This window comes from Parastagonospora nodorum (assembly GCF_000146915.1).
Source record: "Parastagonospora nodorum SN15 chromosome Unknown scaffold_1, whole genome shotgun sequence".
NCBI classification, from domain to species: domain Eukaryota; kingdom Fungi; phylum Ascomycota; class Dothideomycetes; order Pleosporales; family Phaeosphaeriaceae; genus Parastagonospora; species Parastagonospora nodorum.
Window position 1 is genome coordinate 2003312 of NW_001884549.1, and position 19882 is coordinate 2023193.

General features: G+C 51.4%; 9 protein-coding genes across 9 annotated transcripts; 4 read left to right on the top strand and 5 right to left on the bottom strand.

The window, feature by feature from the left end:
- Positions 1-24: 24 nt before the first annotated feature.
- SNOG_00904 (hypothetical protein) lies at positions 25-2327 on the top strand (the record flags this gene model as incomplete). Its single annotated transcript, XM_001791519.1, has 3 exons — positions 25-166; positions 220-259; positions 302-2327. The coding sequence occupies 3 exons, from the start codon at positions 25-27 to the stop codon at positions 2325-2327; spliced, it is 2208 nt and encodes a 735-aa protein (XP_001791571.1).
- A 1455-nt stretch (positions 2328-3782) lies between these two features.
- On the top strand, positions 3783-5248 carry SNOG_00905 (hypothetical protein; the record flags this gene model as incomplete). The annotated part of the gene is made up of 3 exons (XM_001791520.1): positions 3783-3967; positions 4016-4585; positions 4846-5248. 3 exons carry the CDS (start codon positions 3783-3785, stop codon positions 5246-5248), a joined length of 1158 nt encoding a protein of 385 aa, XP_001791572.1.
- On the bottom strand, positions 4651-5202 carry SNOG_00906 (hypothetical protein; the record flags this gene model as incomplete). The annotated part of the gene is made up of 2 exons (XM_001791521.1): positions 4651-4680; positions 4867-5202. 2 exons carry the CDS (start codon positions 5200-5202, stop codon positions 4651-4653), a joined length of 366 nt encoding a protein of 121 aa, XP_001791573.1.
- A 534-nt stretch (positions 5249-5782) lies between the features above and the next one.
- Positions 5783-5988, bottom strand: SNOG_00907 (hypothetical protein; the record flags this gene model as incomplete). The annotated part of the gene is made up of 2 exons (XM_001791522.1): positions 5783-5901; positions 5946-5988. The coding sequence occupies 2 exons, from the start codon at positions 5986-5988 to the stop codon at positions 5783-5785; spliced, it is 162 nt and encodes a 53-aa protein (XP_001791574.1).
- Positions 5989-7138: 1150 nt separating this feature from the next.
- Positions 7139-8534, top strand: SNOG_00908 (hypothetical protein; the record flags this gene model as incomplete). Its single annotated transcript, XM_001791523.1, has 2 exons — positions 7139-8379; positions 8486-8534. 2 exons carry the CDS (start codon positions 7139-7141, stop codon positions 8532-8534), a joined length of 1290 nt encoding a protein of 429 aa, XP_001791575.1.
- A 4450-nt stretch (positions 8535-12984) lies between these two features.
- Positions 12985-15140, bottom strand: SNOG_00909 (hypothetical protein; the record flags this gene model as incomplete). The annotated part of the gene is made up of 4 exons (XM_001791524.1): positions 12985-13452; positions 13486-13757; positions 13840-14472; positions 15038-15140. 4 exons carry the CDS (start codon positions 15138-15140, stop codon positions 12985-12987), a joined length of 1476 nt encoding a protein of 491 aa, XP_001791576.1.
- A 629-nt stretch (positions 15141-15769) lies between these two features.
- On the top strand, positions 15770-16091 carry SNOG_00910 (hypothetical protein; the record flags this gene model as incomplete). Its single annotated transcript, XM_001791525.1, has 2 exons — positions 15770-15826; positions 15942-16091. The coding sequence occupies 2 exons, from the start codon at positions 15770-15772 to the stop codon at positions 16089-16091; spliced, it is 207 nt and encodes a 68-aa protein (XP_001791577.1).
- Positions 16092-16200: 109 nt separating this feature from the next.
- Positions 16201-18209, bottom strand: SNOG_00911 (hypothetical protein; the record flags this gene model as incomplete). The annotated part of the gene is made up of 5 exons (XM_001791526.1): positions 16201-16476; positions 16525-16597; positions 16651-17256; positions 17306-18040; positions 18178-18209. 5 exons carry the CDS (start codon positions 18207-18209, stop codon positions 16201-16203), a joined length of 1722 nt encoding a protein of 573 aa, XP_001791578.1.
- An 819-nt stretch (positions 18210-19028) lies between these two features.
- SNOG_00912 (hypothetical protein) lies at positions 19029-19284 on the bottom strand (the record flags this gene model as incomplete). Its single annotated transcript, XM_001791527.1, has 2 exons — positions 19029-19080; positions 19154-19284. The coding sequence occupies 2 exons, from the start codon at positions 19282-19284 to the stop codon at positions 19029-19031; spliced, it is 183 nt and encodes a 60-aa protein (XP_001791579.1).
- Positions 19285-19882: the final 598 nt, after the last annotated feature.

Sequence of the window (19882 nt, forward strand, 5' to 3'; positions counted from 1 at the left end):
GAAAGGTGAGCCAACCTGGCGGGGATGTTCCGCGGCTCCAAGCTCCTCCCGCCTCACGTGCTCGGAGACTTAGCGCGTCACAACAGAGGCACCACTTCAACAACACGCGACGACGGAACATTGATACCGCCAATTGCTACGCCACCCATCGCTATGGCGCCAGTCGGTGAGAGATGAGATGACAAGTATCAAAGAGTAGCTCAACTGACACATGTCTAGATCGGCGCGAGCACCGGCAGCAACGCGTTCGCGGCGCAGGGTAAGCTCCAGTGGTCGTATCAAAAGCTTCATGAACTGACAGAGCCAGCCCGTCTTCCGTGCAGGCGTCTTTTGGCTTCAACTTCGGCGCTCTCGGCGCAAAATCAGCGAAACAGGCCTCGCTCCCACCTCAACTATCGTCCCGTCGAACACCAGTCCGCAACACACCACGCGGCGCGAATGGCTCGGCTCAGCGACATCGAAGCGCGTCAGCCCCGCGTAGCAGCTCAAAGCGCGCACACACGCCAAAAGGACAAACAGTGACCCCGCAAGTGGGCAAGAGAAAGCGGGGTTCGACGGTGGTGGAGCTCAGTGACGATAATGGCGAAGAGGATGAGCTCAGTCCAGATCGAGAAGAAGTCGTGCGCTCTATCGAGAAGAGCAGGCGCGTGATCGGCACCGTCTCACCCATCCACGAGGAAGTCGATGATGCAATAGACGAACTCTCGATGCTTGGGGACGGTGGGAGCACCGTTCGCAAGTCCACCGTGGACGCACCAGCTGAATCAAACGGGACGCCCATGTCGGCACTTGCACAAAAGCGCATATTCTCTGGCCACACACTAAAACGAACACCAATCGGAGACAAAATTGGCAGCATAGTCGCAACTTCAAGACAGTCCATTACACGCAGGTCCAAGTCCAAGTCCACTGATCCTGCGCCCGAGACGCCCAGTGTGGTACCAAATGGCCGCCCACGTCTGTCAGTCGCATCACGCTCTAGTGCAGCGCTCAATACGCCAAGCGCACCACAAGCAGAAGACGAAAGCGAAGACGAACTCTCCCCAGCTCAGGCCAACGGCAGCACTCCGCGCATTGTAGCCACTGAAGAGCAACCCGAAACCAGCGCCCAAGATGAAGGTCAGATGGAGGTTGACGAGCTCTCTTCACCAGCACAGCCCACGCCGGGCCAAACCACGCCGGCTGGACAGGAAGCGGTGAGAGCGAACGAAGCCGACCTCAATGATTCTATCGATCAAACAGCGACGGAGCTTCCTAAACGTCGTGGCCGCCCCCGAAAGGCCATCCTGGCCGATGAAGACGAATCCCTTAGCGCACCAGTTCCTGCGAAGACTACAAAGCGCGGTCGCCCTGCGAAGGCTGCGAAAGCAACGGCGGTGGCGACCCCGGTATCAAGAAGATTGAGTAAGAAGGACACAATCGCTGGTGCACAAGAGGATCAGGATCAGGATGAGGAGCTTGACGAGCTTTCACCCGACAAGGAGCGCGTTGTCGAGTCGGCAAAACAATCCGCCAAACGCAGAAGAGAAGTCTTGGATGTCTCCGAAGGGGAGGAGTCGGACGCATACGAGGAGCCTGGATCAGAGGAGCCCGAACCCATACCACGCATTACCAAACGTCAATCGCCCAAAGGAGCACAACATGTTAAGCCATCGACGGAGAAGCCACCACGGAAGCGTCACAGGTTCCTTGGCCCGAAGCACGCAATATCTGTCATGCGTATCAAAGGGTCTTCTGTGCGCGGCATCACGGTTGCTGACACTACGCGTACCATCCTTGAAGAAAATATCGATCACCGTCTCAATCGCATGGCCGAAAAGCTGCAGACTTCCACAGATTCCGCACGCCGCAAAGAGCTGCGCGGCGAGCTCAACATGTCTCTGTCCTTCAAGGAAAGCCTGAATGAAAAGTTGCTGGATTTGCAAGACGCAAACGACGTTCTGAGCACCAACTTCAAGAAGATGAAGCTATTCAGGCGCGACAACGCCGAGTTGCGCAAAGACATACTCGCGTTCCAGAACAACAGGCAGCAGATCGCTCTCGAGCATGATGATGTGCAAGCAAGATACGATGCAGAGAAGGCAAAGGCCGATGCAAGGAACAAGCTCAGTGAAGACATGTTCAGCATTGAAGCCGCGATACAGAACGGGCGTAAGAAGGCGCGGAAGGAGGGCCGAGAAAACGAAGGTCCTGAAGTCCCGCTCAGCATGTTGCTCGGGATGGTAGGAGACAATGTGGGCTCATCCGGTGGTGGTTTGCTCGGCAACGTCAAGTTCTTTAATGGCGCACTAGAAAGAGCCGCGGGGTGGCTGGAAGGTCGCGCATGATCTTTTCGTACGCCGCTGGAGATGGATGACTAGGCGTTTTTTCCGATAGTTTGGATACCCGGCACAATGAGCCACAAGATGCAATGAAGCTACATGTTATTGACTGACGAGTTCTTGCTCCGATGACTTGCCCTGAGACAGGTGTGTCTTTCCCCATAAACCAATCAAGTCGCGTGGGTCTGCTAGCGGCCGTCCCAGGCAGGATCAGGATCGCCCAACCCCGTCCTCTGCACGACATCGTCATCATGCGCCACGTATAGTTACAACACCAACCCGCATACAGGATCATCAGACGCATTATCACGCTATCTTTCTATCTGATTTATACATTGCATCCCTTCTACGCATGCGTCGCTACCCATCCCGTCGCAGCAAACACATTGCACGCTATCGTCATTGATAAAGACGTCACAAAGCAAGCGCCGTTATACTTTTCCGCGCCTTTCAGCCGGATCGTAAACTAGGCAATTTTTCTCACTACTACGCAAACTTTCCGATTATTTGTTCCAAATCTCGGCACTGCGAAGAGTGGTTGAAGGGACCATTCATGGACTAGGCGCGCACAGCTTTGCTTCTTCGCAACCTTAGTACACCGCATGTTTCATGCACTCCTGACCTAAGTTGACGTGATTCGCATTCATGTTCGGATGCGCAACTTCACCTATCGCGGCCCTGCTCGAACGCCTCACCATGAACCGCACAAGAATGTCCCCTGGTGCGGGGAAAACGCCTACCGACCTTGAGCTTCCAACTACGCCTGCACCAAACAAATCCAAATCCTCCGCCTCTGCTCCCTCGTCACCAAAGTCCCCACGGAACCCTGCAAATACCTTCTGGATCCATGAGCAGCAGAAGCGCGTTATCCTACATCATCTCGCAGAGTGGGCGCTCAATCACGAATCATGCTTGCACTTCCACGGAAAGATCAGTCTCGAATCTCAGAGTGTCCGGCGATCAGGACATCTTGAGCTAGGAAAACCTATTAAATGTATCTTGACCGACAGCACTTTTACAGATGCTAGGCAAATTATCGTCGTCAAACTCTTCCCGCCGCAGGAATACGCAACGCCTGAAGAACGCGATGACGATGCTTCTCGACGAGACTCAATGGAGCTTATTGGAACTGGACCAAATTATCAACAGCCTAATTTGCGCGTAAGAGAAGGGAGAGCCGAGTCAAGACCAAACTCAGCTAGTAAAGCGAGGAGGCACTACAAGCTGGTTATCCGTTGTGGCGCAGGTTGGATGTCGGCTCGTGACTACTTCAGCAAATTGTATATTTCACGGCTAGACGTACAACTGAATAATCCTGTTGGGCGACTGGAGCATGATGAACACCTGACACACCGATCCCGTGCTCTTGGACCTGCGGCAACGGACGATGATAGCGTGACAATCCGCCCGCTATTCCACGCTTTTCAGAAGCTTCCTGCTGAACTTAAGGAGCTCATACTCATGACAGCTGCCGGATTATCTGGTTCGTATGATCTGCGATCAGATGACTATGGAACACTTCAACCGGGGGGGAAAGATCGCGCCGCAATTTCACTGTCTACGCTGTTCCGGGTCTCCAAGAACATCACGGACCATCTCCAAACACACATATACCACAGCACCGACTTTCACTTTGGCCTTACAGGGTATGGTAGCTTGGTCCTCCCCTTTGATCGATGACTAACTTTGACTAGGTTCACCAACTTCCTTTGGCAGAGTGGGCCAGAAAAGCGACACGAGATCAGACGACTCACATTTCACTTTGGCAAGCTCGCCCTGCTACACTGCATACGTTGGCTCGCGCCGGATGCTATCTTTTTGCTCTTCGAGCCGCCCGTGGCTACTAACCCGCGGTCGTTGCAGTACTTCTGGCGCTGCCAGATTCAAGATCTGGTCAAGGACCTACATCTCTTCACGCTTACCGTCGACATCAAGCAAATTGACAGGACGGATTTGCCAATGATGATTGCTATTATGAAGAGCGCATTTGGCAGTATTGAAAAGCTGCGATTCGTGGAGACGGACAACAAAGGAATAACGACACCAGTGACCTTGGATGACAAGCGACTGAGCGAGCTGAGAAAGAAGCATACGTGGAGGCAGATGTGTTTGGAATACTACGAGGCACATCGAGTGCATTCGTACTTCTATAAATTTGAGCTGCTTAAAGGGCAAGTCGAAGATTTGGAGGCTATCATGGCGAAGGAGAACACCTTCTTTAACACTCCATTTTCGCCATTGGTGCCGAGAGAAGAATTTCCGGCGTCAGCATGAGAATTCTAATGCATGAAACGGCGCGTAATGAGCAAGACGATATGATTAATGACATTTATGATTGGTGGGATGGGGTGGAGTTTGACTAGTACGATCAGTAATACTAGCAGCCGAAATAAGTAAGCTTCAGCCAAACAGATACGCTTTTTTCTCTTAATATAGATCCCGTGTTCAAACGCAGTCTCTATACTCACACAACATCTCTTCATTTACGCAAAAAAACAGGCCTCTTTCCTTCACCCTCGCACAGCCACGCTCGCATCTCCCGCACCCTCTTCTTCGCCGCGTCTCGCGTCCATCGCGGCACTAGCGAATACTCCTCCATCGGCGTGAGCTCTTCCTCCTGCTCCTGCTTCGCCACTTCCTCTTCACTGCTCGTCGACGCCGTCGATGTCGTCGAGGTGTTTGCGCGCTCGAACCAGCCCCGTTGGGGTGGTGAGGGCGTCCGCGAGGGTGATGTTTGGGCGTTCACTGGTAGTAATTGGATCTTCTTGGGGCGCAGTTTGGAGAGCCATGAGGTGGTTTGTGACGAGGCACCCGAGGATGTAGATGTTGATGAGGGCGTGGGAGAAGGAGAAGATGGGGTCTGGGATGTGCGTTTGAACATGTCTATTGTTTTGCTTCTGGGCTTGTTGATGGATTTTGAGATTTGAAATCTGCGGTGGAGGGAGGGTGAAAGCAGCGAGGTTTGTTTGGACAGTTCGTCTTTTTGGACTGAAGGATATGGAATTTGGATGGCTTTTGTATACTGTTGGTAAGGTAAGGGGGTTTTTCAAACTCTGGTTGAGGTGGGATTGTTGGTGTGGTGCAGAACCATGGTTCGCAGTAGTGTAGATTTGAGGACATGAGATCTCTGTCGAATGGTACCACTGTCAATATTCGATTTGTATACTAGCACGATGTATTCTAATATATTACCGCTGCGTTAGCAGAGGGTTCAAAAACCGTCCATGGATGCCTTCAGTTAATGATCGTGTGGTAACGTTAGACATTTACTATCGCCCATCGCTCATCGCCATGAGTGGGGGCAAGGGAATTATAAGTCAAGCTATGCAGCATGTCGAAAGCGAGATTGAGATTTGGCACAGAGATAGGCTTACAAGATAGGTTCAATCTTTCATAGTCTAGCTTTGAGAGATAGCCAGCTCCTCGTGATAGAACATACAGAAGTAGTAATGCAAAACTCCTCAAGCAGTTGCCGCCGACCGAGCATCAAAGACGATAGAGTCTTGAATATCAACGACCATGACACTTACAGTGTAGTAAATTGCTTCATCATAGGTTGGCGGTGCATCAAAGATCTCATCTTCGTACTGTGGCAGCGATTCGTTGTGAGCGACATGTACATACCAACCATCTGTTTCGGGATCAGACATCCCAGCCTCCACGTCATGGCCGGGACGGTGATGGCAGTATATTATGGAGATACAGACACCTAATACGATCAAGTAAAAGGAGAGGATGCTGAAGATCAGCCCAATAGAATCGTAGTCTTCCGTGTTAGATTCGGGAGTGAACTCCATGGCTGTTTGGTCAAATGTGGTAGCATTGAAGTCTGGGTATATGGTGAATGCGAAGTTAGGCAGCATCATATCTGGTAATGGAGATTTGAGAGGCGCGCAGAAATGAAAGATATAGCTGGTTCAGTGCAACAATGTAAGTGGACTAACATTGTGCGAATACATATTATGGCAATGATTGAAATTTAACCATGTACACTGTATACCGTTTAACGCATCTCTCGTCATGAACACTATTTTTTTCCATATGCGGGTTGCTTCAAGAGAGACATAATGGACAAGGTGGAGAGCTTGCAGTGCGAACTGCCGTTGTCGGGGCCGGTGGTGCTAACATGAGAGTGACGTCGGCCGTTATCCGATTGACTCATTCGTGAGCTAAAGCAATTTAAAGTGTTTTTTTCAATGAGGAGAAATGTGCCATATTCGCGGGCTGAAAACCTGTAAGACTTGTGTGTGGTGTGCAGGGGCCATTGTTAGCGCCCCGAGGTACTGTTTGGACAAGGACAACTTCGACCCAGACTTTACCACCTCACATGTCAACATCGCTCACGCACCGGCTTGAATTCAAATTCAGGAGTTTTAATCTATTGAATGCTTACTCTGTGTCATTTTATCGAATACGGCTCAAATCTGCAAGTGCGCTATTCTCAGATCACGCAGGCAACAGAGACTGTGTTTACTGTGCTTGGTTGTCGTGGCGATTCCACAGACTTCTGCACCTGAGTATGAATGCCCACACCACGCCAACGGTATCGAATTGATTCTTTCTACTTTGAACGCAGCAGAACAAAGATAAGGTGTTGGAACAGCCGACACAAGAACCGCAAAGATCGATAGTTGTGCCCAAGAACCTGCTCGCGGCAAAATCGCAAGGCACGCATTCACTTCTCTCGCAGGCCCTCTGCGATATTCAAGTGCTATAGCGAACGGCCACAGTCTGAAAAAACCTTTATGAGGCTCTTTTAAAGATTCTAACGCCTACCTTCTACCGCTACTGTGCCTCGCCCTGCGACATCCAATCCAATGGCAGTCGACCCCAAATCCATCAAATGCAAGGCTTGTTCCAAAGACCTGGCCACGGTCACGGACTCAGGGCTTATTCCTACCCTAGATGACACCGTGAGTGAGGGCTGCGAGACTTGTCAACAATTTCGCCCCTTATTCGATGCAATGGAGGCTGCAAATACAGAGTACAGGTCTTTTAGAGACCGACGTGACAACTATCGCCCCAAACAAGATGCTCTACTGGAAGTCAGGAGAACACATATCGACTTCAACAATTGGCTGTCGGGCGTCGAGTCGAGCCCGGGACATTTGCAAACGAAGGAGGTCAATGAACCACAGGGTGAGAAGCGACCGCGGTCGTTGTCGCAATCATCCGAAACTTCAGCTCAACCAACAATCAAATCATCCCGACATGATCTCAATAAAGACGCTAGGCATGTGCGGAAGCGCTTTAGGTTCGCAGGCGAGGTTGAATTCCGCGAAGATTATCGGCCAAGTCAGAACTATGCTCGTAGCGACGAAACCTATATTCCGGGCAGATATGCGCCACCTGAGGACGGCGAGCATCTAGATACAAGTGGTAGCGCAAAGACCTTCTTGAGGTTCACAGGCATGAAGAAAGTTGGCAAAGAATGGGTTGATGTGTGGAACAATGAGGAGGGATCTGAGAGCAAGAAGGGCGGGAAAAGATCTTTCAGTACCAGAAACGAGCCAGATGCAAATGCTGCGGCTGCAGCTGTCTCGTCTACGACTGGAGAGGATACAACTCAGCTCGACGCTGCTCCAATGGACGCTCGGGCGCGAAGACTGGCGCGAAGAACACAACCGCGGCAAAATGTCGCAATGGAAAGGTGGACTGGAACGCCAAGTGGCAGCAAGCCAGTGTTGACCGAAGAACTCTTTGAGCCGACAGAAATTGTTTCTACCACGAGTTTCGATACCGCTGCGCGCGTCAGAAGCTCGACTGAGTCTTCTCAGCGGACCAATGGCGAATCCCATGACACTGCCAGACCTGAGAATCGATACTCGGAGAAAGGGACTCCTTTGCATGAACATGTTCTTGAAGAGATGCCTTCTAGAGAAGGAGGAGACGGCAACAACGAGACAGATAATGTGTCTGCTAAGGCACGACAAAACATAGGAGAGAGCCAACATGAGCACGACCTCATAACACCCTTAGATGGCGGCGAAGTACAGCGCACCAAGAGACACACGCATTCAAGGAACCTATGGATACCCAATCTGGGATACCTAAGAAGGTACACGTCGGAGATTTTTCGACTGGCAGCAACGCTGGAGACATGTCGGGTTCGCATGATCGACCTGCAGCGAGAATGCGAGTCGGTCCTTACAACGACAGTACAGAGCGCCACAATGGCGCGATAACTTCAAGCCATTCGGTCCATTCGACTGAAGCCCACCCAGTCGGTTGCGCTGAAGGTCATGCACAACATCTTGCTGCAGGAATTCCGACTGGCACCCGAAATGCGGGGACTAACGCTGCCGGAGAAATGCTAGTCATTGCTTCGCGTGCTGGCAAGGAAATCCAGTTAAGGAAGTAGATCTCCTTTGCAAACCGTCTGTTTCATTGGAGTACCTCGACATGTGATCTAGCGGGATATGCCGATCGGTGGTTGCACTAAAGGAACGATAGCTCCTGTATTGTGCCGTTCTAACCGTCGTGTTTGCAACGCAGAACCAACAATCTATTCTATCTTGTATACATGCAGGCCTCAAGGGATAACATGCAATGCCTGTGGTATCCGTTGTCGGTCTCGACCAACCTTGGTACGCTAGCCTGAAGAGTGGATAGCAATCAAGCTGGATCCACTGTTGACAAACATCAAGCTCGGCAATTGCCTAAGAGATTAGCTATCGCAATTCGGATTAGATCCAGCTGCCGCACTGCCAAAATTCTTTGGACCCCTTGACTAGCTCTTTGGTGGGTCAATTAGAGACTTTTTGCCTGACAGTGGCTAATCATACCGCACATTTCTAAGGGTGTACACAGTGGTTGAATTAAGACTGTTTCCTAATGCAGCAAGATCGATTGCAGTGGATAGACAAGCCCGTCGGATAGTGAGAAGCACGGATGGATACTCGCTAGGTTCAACAGCTACGAGCAGTTGCAGCCGACACGAATATGAATCGCTTGAGTAACCTGGGCATTATGACTGAGCTGCAAGATGGCAGGATGCTGGCAGGGCATTGTACTGAATCGGAACATATTTCCATTCATGCACATACTAGGCTGTCAGTATCCGACGTAGGGAATATCTCGCCATGTCATCTGAGACCAACCCTGTTTTCTCACGATACGTGTCCATCCATTTTGTGACCTCCAAGGGCCTGTCCCTCTGATCATGGATGTGCGGCATCGTGCGCCATCTACGACCATGATTCAGCGTGTGTGTAAATTGGACTCTAGACGCCCGCGGCGCTACTTGTTCTGTCACGTTTCATGCGCTTGATCTGATCTCCCCAACGTCCGCCCCACATCGAAGCCTGCTTGAACAGACCCGGTCAGCACGACCTTGGGACTGCCTGATCTGCAGAACAGTACTTTAACGAGGATAACGTGTGTGTACTTCCGTGTCTGGACCGCCCGACCTCGACTTCAATAAGATAAAGTTACACAAATTGGACTAATGGTATGCTTGTCAGGCTTCTGGCGCTTGTTAACTACACATCGCTCATTTGAATACAGCTCAGCCTGGGCCGTTGGGCCCAGAATTCGGGAAGCATAGAAAAGCAGATGTAATTTGGAAACTATGCCAGCAAATAATGGCTCGTGGGATGTCCTTCAAGGCACAGCGCTCGCGTGTCAGCCTCAGTTTTGTTCAGTTGCACCGATATGGCGTTGCCGGAAACACGGGTTGAACAATTTAACATAACCTTGGAAGTAATGAGCAACGTGCACAGTAACAGCATGTCATACGAAAGAGCAGCAGTGTTGAAGACTAATTTGGTTAGACAATGTAACGAAGATGATGTGAATTTGTCCTAAAGCTCTCGTATAATCATGTGAACGTGGCTGTATGCACAAATGCGGAAGGCTACTTCCGGTCGCCCAATTTGCGTCATCTCACGTGTGCCGGATCGATCGTTCCTGGATTGTTCCCAGCCGGATGGATTGAAGCGGGAAGGGAATGCTTGAACACAAGCTGGGACGCGCCACTAGAGCTAAACATTAGTGCCTCGATGGTTTCACAAGCAGATCATCTTCACACTCGAATCGATACAACAACGACCAGCATGAGCAGGTTAGTCGGGCGATCTCGGCGGCCACTTTGTGCTGCAATCGTCATCAGCGGATCGAGCTATTGATGGCCGCGAAGCAAATGCGTTGGTTTATTCAATGGCTCTCAACAGTTGCTCGACTGATGCCCTTGTGGAGACGTGAGCTATTCAGAATGTCAAATTCAGTATGAGCATGGTTCCGAATCACCCAGACAGCAGCCACAGTGGCGAGCCACACTACGCTAAGAGGTAAAGTTATTCAGGGTGTGTGGCTGGGGCACAACGGTCCAGGGATTACCTTGATGTTCGGGATACGTGAATAGCTACGCAAAGCAAACAAGCAACCCCATGTAGCGAGAAGGCAACAATCGTGCCAGAATCCGGACCAGCGGCAACTCCGTATTCACAGCATGTGCAGCACACTCGTTTTGTCGATCTCGCCTTGGCCAATGGGCGTGTCGAGGATGTTGTCTCGACTCTTTCAATTAGGTGGCCAACGTGGTCTTGAACTTCGTCACTAACAGCTGATGTTCGGTGGTTCATCGGCCAAGAAGCTTTGGAGATTGGCTCTTCCGACACTACCCCTTCAAGCAGGTCGTTTAGGAATCTTGACCCAGCCACGAGTTGAGGCTTCGAAGGTTGCATGCAGATGTAGCACACAAAAAATAGCTTCACCGGATGGTCTATGCGCGCGTGCGGATCCGATGGGATTTCCTCAATCATCGATGCGAGTTACATGCAAGACTTCTAAATTCGAGCGCAAAACCGAGGCATTGCCAATTAGACGGCGGCCAACAATCACAGGCGGTGTGTACTCCGCGAACAAAAGGCACAAGAGACTAGAATCGTTGAAACGCCCCGTACATCTTGCTACGTGATTTAGGGTCCACACCGGGCCGCAGTGAACCAGCCACAAGATGCCGCCTGAGCACTTCTAGCACAAGTCTAGGCGCCGTCGCGACGCAAGTCAGTTGACATCCCGCCCGTGCTCGCCCGTTCCCCCTTGCCGAATTGAGGCACGGTATCTTACATGGAGTGGCTGGTTCCCTTTGAATCTTGTGCAAAAAGAAACATCGAGAAGGTTGCCGTTTCTCGTCTCAACTGTTTGTGTGGCGTCGTGGGGCAAAGAAAATAGGGTTGGTGCCGCCGCCAACTAACCACAAGTCGTACTCTCAGCTGCTAGGTGACCGTTCTTCGCCTGTACTTCTTCGAGGCACATAGAGGAAGCATCGTGTGTGTTTGATGTCCCTGTATCGTCCGCTAGCATCAAAGACTCCGCATCGCCGAGCCAGGAAGCGAAGTCAATTTCGCTCACCCTAGTAGAGATGACGACAGGCAGGCTTCACCGCCAAAAGACGTTGTGGTGGGATGCGATGATTTGAGACGTCAGATCGTCGCTGCAGCCGACTCCTGGCGGGCATGGGTAGGGTATGGGGTGGTTTTCGTTACGAGGCACCACACCCCAAACCTTAAGTTGGCGTCAAGCAGGGGTAGACTACGAAGTGAGCGAAGACGGGATACCATATTGGTTGCCTGAACGTCAGGCAAGAAGGTGGCACGGGGACACGGTTCCGACTGCGTGCTTCGAGTATTGACAACATGAAATTGATGATGTGCATATCTCGTCAGAAACAGCTGCTGCGATTCGCTGGCTGCGCTTGATTGGTCGGAACTTGTCCCGCAAGCACGGTTGGGGTCAAGATTTTGTGATTTTCAAAGACTCACCTCTACGCCTCCACGTATCTTATCTCGGTTCGTCAAACGACCACTTGCACAGAAGTCTCGTCATGCACGTTCACCGACATCTCTTAAAACGCGCTCGTCAGAGGGCAGCCATTCAGTGTCAGTAATGAATATGCAGGGCAAGGTTGACTACATAATACCTATGCAAGGCATCCCAATCTACTCTTGCGCACGGTCTCTGCGGTGAAGGCGTCAAGCCACATGATACGATACACTACATGCAGATCCTCAACGCCCGTGCTGGAAGGTGGCGCAGGGTTGTGCGAAGCATGTTGTCAGATCAATATTCTCGAAGGAAAGATCAATATTCTCGAAGGAAACTCTAATCATGCTCTAGTGCCTTACTATGTTGACGGCTTCTAAGGACAGAAGGTAGGTGGAGGGCAGAGACAGAAAACACAGAGGATTTGCGAGTCTCTGACGATGTCCCTACAAGTAGCGATGCAAATTGGCACTGAGCTTCAGTTGTAAATGTTGAATTTGTTGCTTGTTCTATTATACTATGCTGCATGCCGGTCGTATATTCGGCGACAGTGTTCTTCGTTCAAAATTCTAGCCCCTCGAACCATCTTAAGTTGACGTTCCTCAAATCTGGACAAGGTCATGTTTCTCCCCAATATTCAGGGCTCCTAGCAAAAGGCCCTTGTGCAGGTATACCATGTCATGGGTTCTTTGGTTTGCTAGTCGTAGTCTTCCACGTATTTGCCGATGGAGGCTTTTACAAGACATGTATAGTTGTGTTAGGATCTCCACGGATAAATCGGCATGTGGGGCATGCGGATGCTACCAGGGCGCTGCCGCTGACTCAATTACTGCGCCAGTTGCGAATTTGAGGCGTCTTCGCTTCTTTTAGTGTCCATTATTTGAGCCCCAATGTGGATTCAGGGTACGATGGCTTCCTGCTCTTCCCACTGCCACTGCTCAACGAGCTGCTTAACCCTGTAGTCGGTTGACCAACCGATATTCGATTCAACATCCTGAAGTAGGTTGAGGACTACTTGGCGTTCCCGAGCATCACTGAGGCATTGTCCGGCGGTGAACAAAGGCTGGACTGATTGGATGCGTACCGCTTCGTCAGAACAGACCAAAGAAATGCCAACGATTTCGCGGCTATGCTTTTGGCAAGCTGCCAGGACCGATTGGTACGAGTTAAGACGTGCACACACCGTGCTGCCGCCTTGAGTCGACTCGTGGGGCTTGTTCATGAAAAGCAGAATCTGGCTCATGTGGTATGTCTGCATGGTGGCTGCGCACATGGGGATGCTGTACCAAATCTCGGTGAACATGGATTCGTTGTCGTTTTTGAGGAGGCGTCCCGGGGTACGCGAGGGTTCCACTCGAGCGGAAGGCTGGAAAATTATTGGCAGTCCGTCGTGCCATACCTGAAATTGGTTTTGCAGACTGTGCCAGTAGTCGAGTAACGTGCGCTGAGTGACTCCGGTCCATGATCCCATGTCGTTAGTGGTAAGAGAGTCGCCAGCAGCCATGTAGTTGACCAGCTTGGCCATGAGCCAGATGAGGGCGTTGCAGATAAGATCTTCGCTCATCGTACTCTGTGCTTCACCTTGGTAAACGTTCAAAGGTTTGTTGCTCGGAACGATAAAGCCTTGCTCGTCGATAAGAAGGCCAGCTTCTCTCCATAACGCACGATCCTCTGTATCAAGCCTTGTGTGGGTTTTGTTGATGACTGTTTATTGTCAGTTCTTGCAGATTCACGATGCGGTGATGACACTTACGAGCTGAGAGCACGTCCTGTCTGGCAATGTTCCAGAACGTAGCTCTGCGAGCTTTGGAGACGAAGTTGTAGGTAGCTGATGACACTGGAGAACCAGGTGAGGGCATCTGCAGAGGCTTCATACGCTCTTGTGTGAGGACTAGAAGTGACTTTGCTCCATTCAGATGTCCAGCCCACTCAGAGATTGAGGTGTCCAAGAATTCGTAGACACACAGGATGGCCGAGGCTGCCAGCAGATCATCGGGATTGGACACGAAAGAGGCGCTACTAGATGTCCGACGACGTTTGGGCGCTTGTGCATCGAATGCTTGCGCTATGTTTCCGTTATGGTGTCTTAGCTCGCAGTCCGTAGACTCCGGTGTAGAGTTGGTATCATTTTTGACTGCCTGAAGTAATAGGGACACAGCATTGTCATAGAAGACAGCCGCCTTGTGCTTCCAATCGACCACTGACGCTTCGGGGTACATATCAGGACGACTCGGACGCATGCTACTTCGTCTGCTGCCTTGGAGACGTGCAAGAGCCTTGGCTGCACAGGCCACTGCGGCATACTTGAGCAACGGGTTCTCACGTGCCTTGACGGGTACATACGATGCAAAGTAAGTACCAAGGTCGTTGAGATCCATCCAGTACCCTGGACCTTCAGAAAAATACCTTAACAGAAAGGCAATCTCGTGATCTTTATCGATCAGGGACTCTCTGTCTGAACGAGGAGGTGAGCGACGTGAGCTGGCTATTGAACTTGATCGAGGCATGTAGTCTGCGGAAGGATCGTAGGGGGAACTAAGGCGGGGATCGATTGGTGGCGGTGTTGATGAAGTTGTGTAGTCGATGATGGGATGAATGCGTCGATTGCAGAGGGAAGCGGGCGGCGAGATTGGCGTCGCTGCAGCGGATGTTGGAGTTGACTGTGTGAGAGGTGGTAACGCCTCTAATTCTGGTGTGTAACACATTGGCACACTCGTCGGAGCGTATTCCGGCCCCATACTGGCAAGGTGTGCTAGGATGTGAATGAAAGTTATTGGCTGTGCGCCATGTTGCAAGTGGCCAAGGCTCAAATGGTGCTGGTGATTCCATAGAACCGGCAGACAATGTGTCGAAATCAGGCGTACACGGATCCAAGTATGGATTTGTGGTGTTGATGAAAGTCACTAGATCTTGTGAGCTTAAAGGCTGTACTACTTCAAGACTTAACATACCATTTCTTGGGATGTCCATCCATATAGTGTCTTCATCGAATGTGTTCTTATATGCATAGAAGCCCTTCAGCGAGTTCTCGTCGCCGGAGTCGTCGCCATTCATGGAGGCATTATGTTGGTGGCGGAATACAATGCCTGAGCTGGGGATGCATTCTCTTGAAGCCTTGGTACATTGTGAGCACACTGGCTTCTTCTCGTCACACTTTAACTTTCGCTGCCGGCAGGTGAGACTGGAGCGACGTTAGAAGGTTGTCGTCGTGAAGGGAAAGCACCGCGTACCATCCGGTTCGTGAACGCATGTTGATTTGGATTGATTTACTGTAGGTGGGTCTATCTGGGATGTGTTCAGTCGTGGAAGAACTCGTGACGAAGCGTTGTGGGTTTCGATGAGCACCCACCTGAGTCGGAGCGCGCTGTGCTATATCTATATCAGCATGACGGTGAGTGATGAAAGCGTATAATAGTGCTGGTTGGATGCGGGGTGTAGCATGGTTCAAACCACTGCGGATCCACCGTCACAATCTAAGACCAAGGCCTGTAAGAATTCGCGCAAGGCTTTTTCCTTGCCCTAGTCTGCATCACCCTGAATCGCAATCGCGTTGCTCGATCTTGAGCTGGGGTAGAACCATCCACTAGACTTCAGTGTGCAGTAATGGCCTGTTGGTGGGTCCATGGGCGAGCCATGTCGCGTCAAGCGCCGCATCCATGCACCCATGTGTTTGATGCCGAGTCATGGCCGAGACGCAGATGCATATCACTTCTAGCTCGGAAATAAGGGCACTAGGCAAGGTCGCGAAATTTAAACTTTTCTCCTGACGCCGCTGCACTCGCGTAATGGTGTAGATCGGCCCGTTTACTTGTACTAGGCCCGTCTCGTAGTAATGTCCCCCTACACCCTGCTCAGATCCGGATTGATCCTTCCGTCGTAGCATTGCTACCGCGTGCTAAGAAACCTATCGAGTCGGTCGGAGTCAAGTCCATGGCTGTTGAAGAGCAAGTGAGCAGCGCGTCAGACGCCCTTATCAGCGGGAAGACGCGAAGCACGTTCGACTAGATCGATTTTCCATGGAACGTTGGAAGCATCGGAGAAACCGCGGGATCCTCACCGCTTTTAACCCGTTCTGTAGCCTTTGCAGTGTCCATAGATGGTTAGCGGGCCATCATTATGACAGTTTTGGCTTCTTCTTGGGGCGTTCTGGCACTGCGGCCTCAGCAGCATCACTATCCGCGCCACCCTCTCCCATCTCAGCGTCGCTGTCTGAGCCACTGCTTTGGTGATCCGAATCGAATTCCTCGCCGACTTCTGACTCGGAGTCGGCCTGGAAGTCCTCGTCAACGCTCTCATCGTCTTCGTCTGCGCTACCGCGATTCGCTGGCGCTCCATCGTCGCTCGAGGCGAGGTCCTCATCTTGGAGGGCGGCTGCCAGTATTGCGCCCGACTATACTGTCGTTAGCTCGATCATGGCATCCATTGAATGCTGTCTTACATCATCTGCCATCTCGTTCTTAGTCTTGATCCCTTTGGCACGAAAGAAGTTCTCGAGTGGTTGTTGCTCCTCGCTACAGAAACGCGTCAGTCAGCTGATTACAAAGAGACTTTACGAATCACTTACCGATTAATGTTGGAGAACTGATGCTCTGCCATGCCTCCTTTCATGGTGAAAGTGATGTCAAACGTACGACTAGCTGCCATGGCGCCACCAACACGCGACATGGTAACAGAAGCAATGTTGTCCATGCTGATGTAGGTAGCCGGCTTGGGAATGAACATGAAAGCCTTGTCGAGACAGAAAAGATGTCCTTCGTTGGCCTTGATCGAGCATTTGACACCCGACTGCTCGTGGTGGCTGATGAAGTCACGAGAAGGACGAGTGACACGCTTTCCGCTCAAGCCGCGAAAAATGTCTGCCACTACGACGGCTATAGGTGCCTCGTAATGTGATTGAAGCTTGTCCTTGTACTTGGATTCGAGTAGATCTTCCTTCATGTTCAGATCAAGATTCACTTCCTCATCGCGCTTGAATTGCATGACGAGGAACGGGTATCGTGTCTGACCCTGTCTTAGAGGGGGATCGAGGCCGATGGTGATCAGAGTGTGCATATCGTCGGGCTTGGGGAGCACCATGAACTTCTTGACCGAGTCGAATTGTATCTTGTAGTCGTATGTCTTGCCTCGCAGCCGGAAAGAGCTTTCGTACATATCGATATCGAAACGACCTCTGCGGCGCTGTTAGTTGGTGCAAATGACGCTAGTCTGGTCCGACTCACCTTGGTGTCAGATGAAGAATATCCAAGAACGTAGCAAACGTATCACCAGCAACTTCTCCAATCTCGGCCTTGTCCATGAGAGTTTCGTAGAATAAGTTCGCGGCATTTTGCTCTTCACCGTCTCCGTCCTCAGCTCCTGAAACATCTTCTCCGTCCTCATTCTTCTCCTTCTTGGTGGTGACGCCCGGAATGTAGAAGCGCATTTCTACGAGTTGGTCCCGGGCCCCCGCAGATTTCTTGCCTCTGAATTTGGCTCCTCCTAGGTGCCCATTCGCACCAGCATCGCCATCAGCCGGAAGGGAGAAGTCTACTGCAACCTCGTTCTTGCCAGCCAGGTTTGTGTTGGAGACTTCAGTGTACGGCACTTCAAAGGCGGGACGGTTGGCGACGTTGAAGGTGAGTTCAGCTTTGCCGAAGTCGGCCTTGCCCCAGTTCCACCCGCGCAGAGCGTGCTCGCGATTGTCCAAGTTGATGCCATACCAAGTTTTGAACAGCTTGGAGACGCGATCGAAGTCGTCTGGCTTGAATCCGTCTAGCTGTATGATTCCGTCGTTGCGCGAGAGGATCTTGACCTCGTAGCCCCGTGCCGCGCGACTCCATTGAGCCGAGATAATCTGTGACTGGTCGCATGTGTATGTCTCGCCATTTGCAGGCTTCCAGCCAAAGCCAGAATCCGAGAACCGAGTTGCGCCTGGCTTCCTCGACAAGTTGAGGTAAATCTCGGGGAAAGCCTCCCTGAAAAAATTAGCTACCAACACCGCTACAACTACGACCCAAACCCTCAAAAGACTCACATTTTGCAGTCGCCTCGAGTTAGTATCCGGTTACAACCAAAGATAGAGTTGAGTCAAAAGGTGGTGTTGACGCGACACCAAATATCGATTGTTTCGAGCTCACCATCCATTAGCTCTCTTACTTGGCAAACGCGTTGGCCGTGCTTTGGCGCTAGAGCACGTGATAGCGCGTTATCTCACCCCACGTTCTGAATACGTTGCCTCAACGTCTCGACCAGCACCATCACCTGCTACCCCACCTGTAGCCCAGCATCTCCTTAGCTATTGTACGCCCCGTCAATTCATGTTTGTGTCAGCAGTGATGCTGTTCAGTCCCTCCACGGCCTCCATTGACGCCACGCTATAAAGAACCGTACAACTCCATCGACATCCTGCTCCGATATACCTTTCATATTTGCTATTGGATGTCGTCACTCCACACTGAAGATATCAATGTCAGCTCATTGCTTGCTATTGTGTAAAAATGGCCGCCTGTCAACGATCCAGGTTGTTGCGGTCTTGCATGATAATACATCATCCACCCCCACTTGCTACTGTCCATTCATGCAACTTTTTTTCTTCTCGTCCAGGGTACACCGGATTACTCTTTTCGTCCTCGGGGTGATAGGCTGAGGCTCGAAGCGTCATGGGCATGTCGGTTCAATCCGTGCGGCCTTACTTCAAAGCAGCGCCGAAGGGACAGCAAGCGGAACCGCACTGAGCTGCAGCAATGGCGACGCGTGATGTTATCACACACGGGACGATGGCCATGGTTTATCCGTATCCCAGGATCATTGCGTGGGTCAAACGGGTGTGCCCAGCAGGTTATTGCGTCAAGAGCAGGTGTGAAAAAGGCCCGATACTACCGGATTCGTTCCGGTCATGTCAATTATGCAGTCTCCCCACTCACACGTACATATAGTGTGTACCAGCAAGTCACGCATGCTCGTTTACCCATGTCGCCCGTTGGGTCCGCCGTATTGCCAGCGGGTGTAATCCCGCCTCGTCCCTGTAATACCAGGTTCTAGGGACGTTCGCATTTTCACCATCGGGTCTTGCAGCCGTGAGGACATACTGTGCACAGTATTCATAAGGCCCTTGTCCTCCGCGAATGTACCGGCTGCTAGGTATGTCCCGGCCGTGGTCGAAGTTGGACCTAGTTTTGGGTACAACACTGATACAAGCGCGCAATATGGCCGGTGCCATTGATGTTTGATAGGTGTTTTTGTCGATGCAGGACCCTGACCTGGGATGTAGGTTCCCGCGGGAGACCTGGCTGTTCTATGGTACCATACAATCTTATCTACGAGACCGTCTTTGATATTGGGCTCGGCTTGTAACCACAATCTTTCTGAGGTGTTCGGCTTTTCGCTCGCTCATGCCCAGCTGGCCCCGCCAATGTCTTTCCCTGGGCGGCGGCGATTGCCGTTGCAGAAGGCGTTTGCTGTCAGTCAATCCTTTAGGAAAAGTATTCGAAGTGCATCAGCACAGAGACCATTCACTATCCATAATGCAGCTTTGGGAGAGCACAATTTCCTAAAGCGTGCATATGAGGCTGAGTGACTTCCCAGCTGGCTGGACGTCCCGAGCTTACACAGGCGCATCCACGGACGCTAAAGGAACTATCCTTCCGAACCGATGTTCGTGTGAGCTTTAGTCTCTCTCCGCACCCGACAACGATATGAGCAGGAGGTAATCGCCGACTTGGGAGTTTCACTTGCGCGGTCTTACAGTCGTCGAGAGGGGAAGCTCGCCGCTTCCAGCGCTGCTTGTCTAATCGGTCCTTTACGCAAGCCCAGGTGGG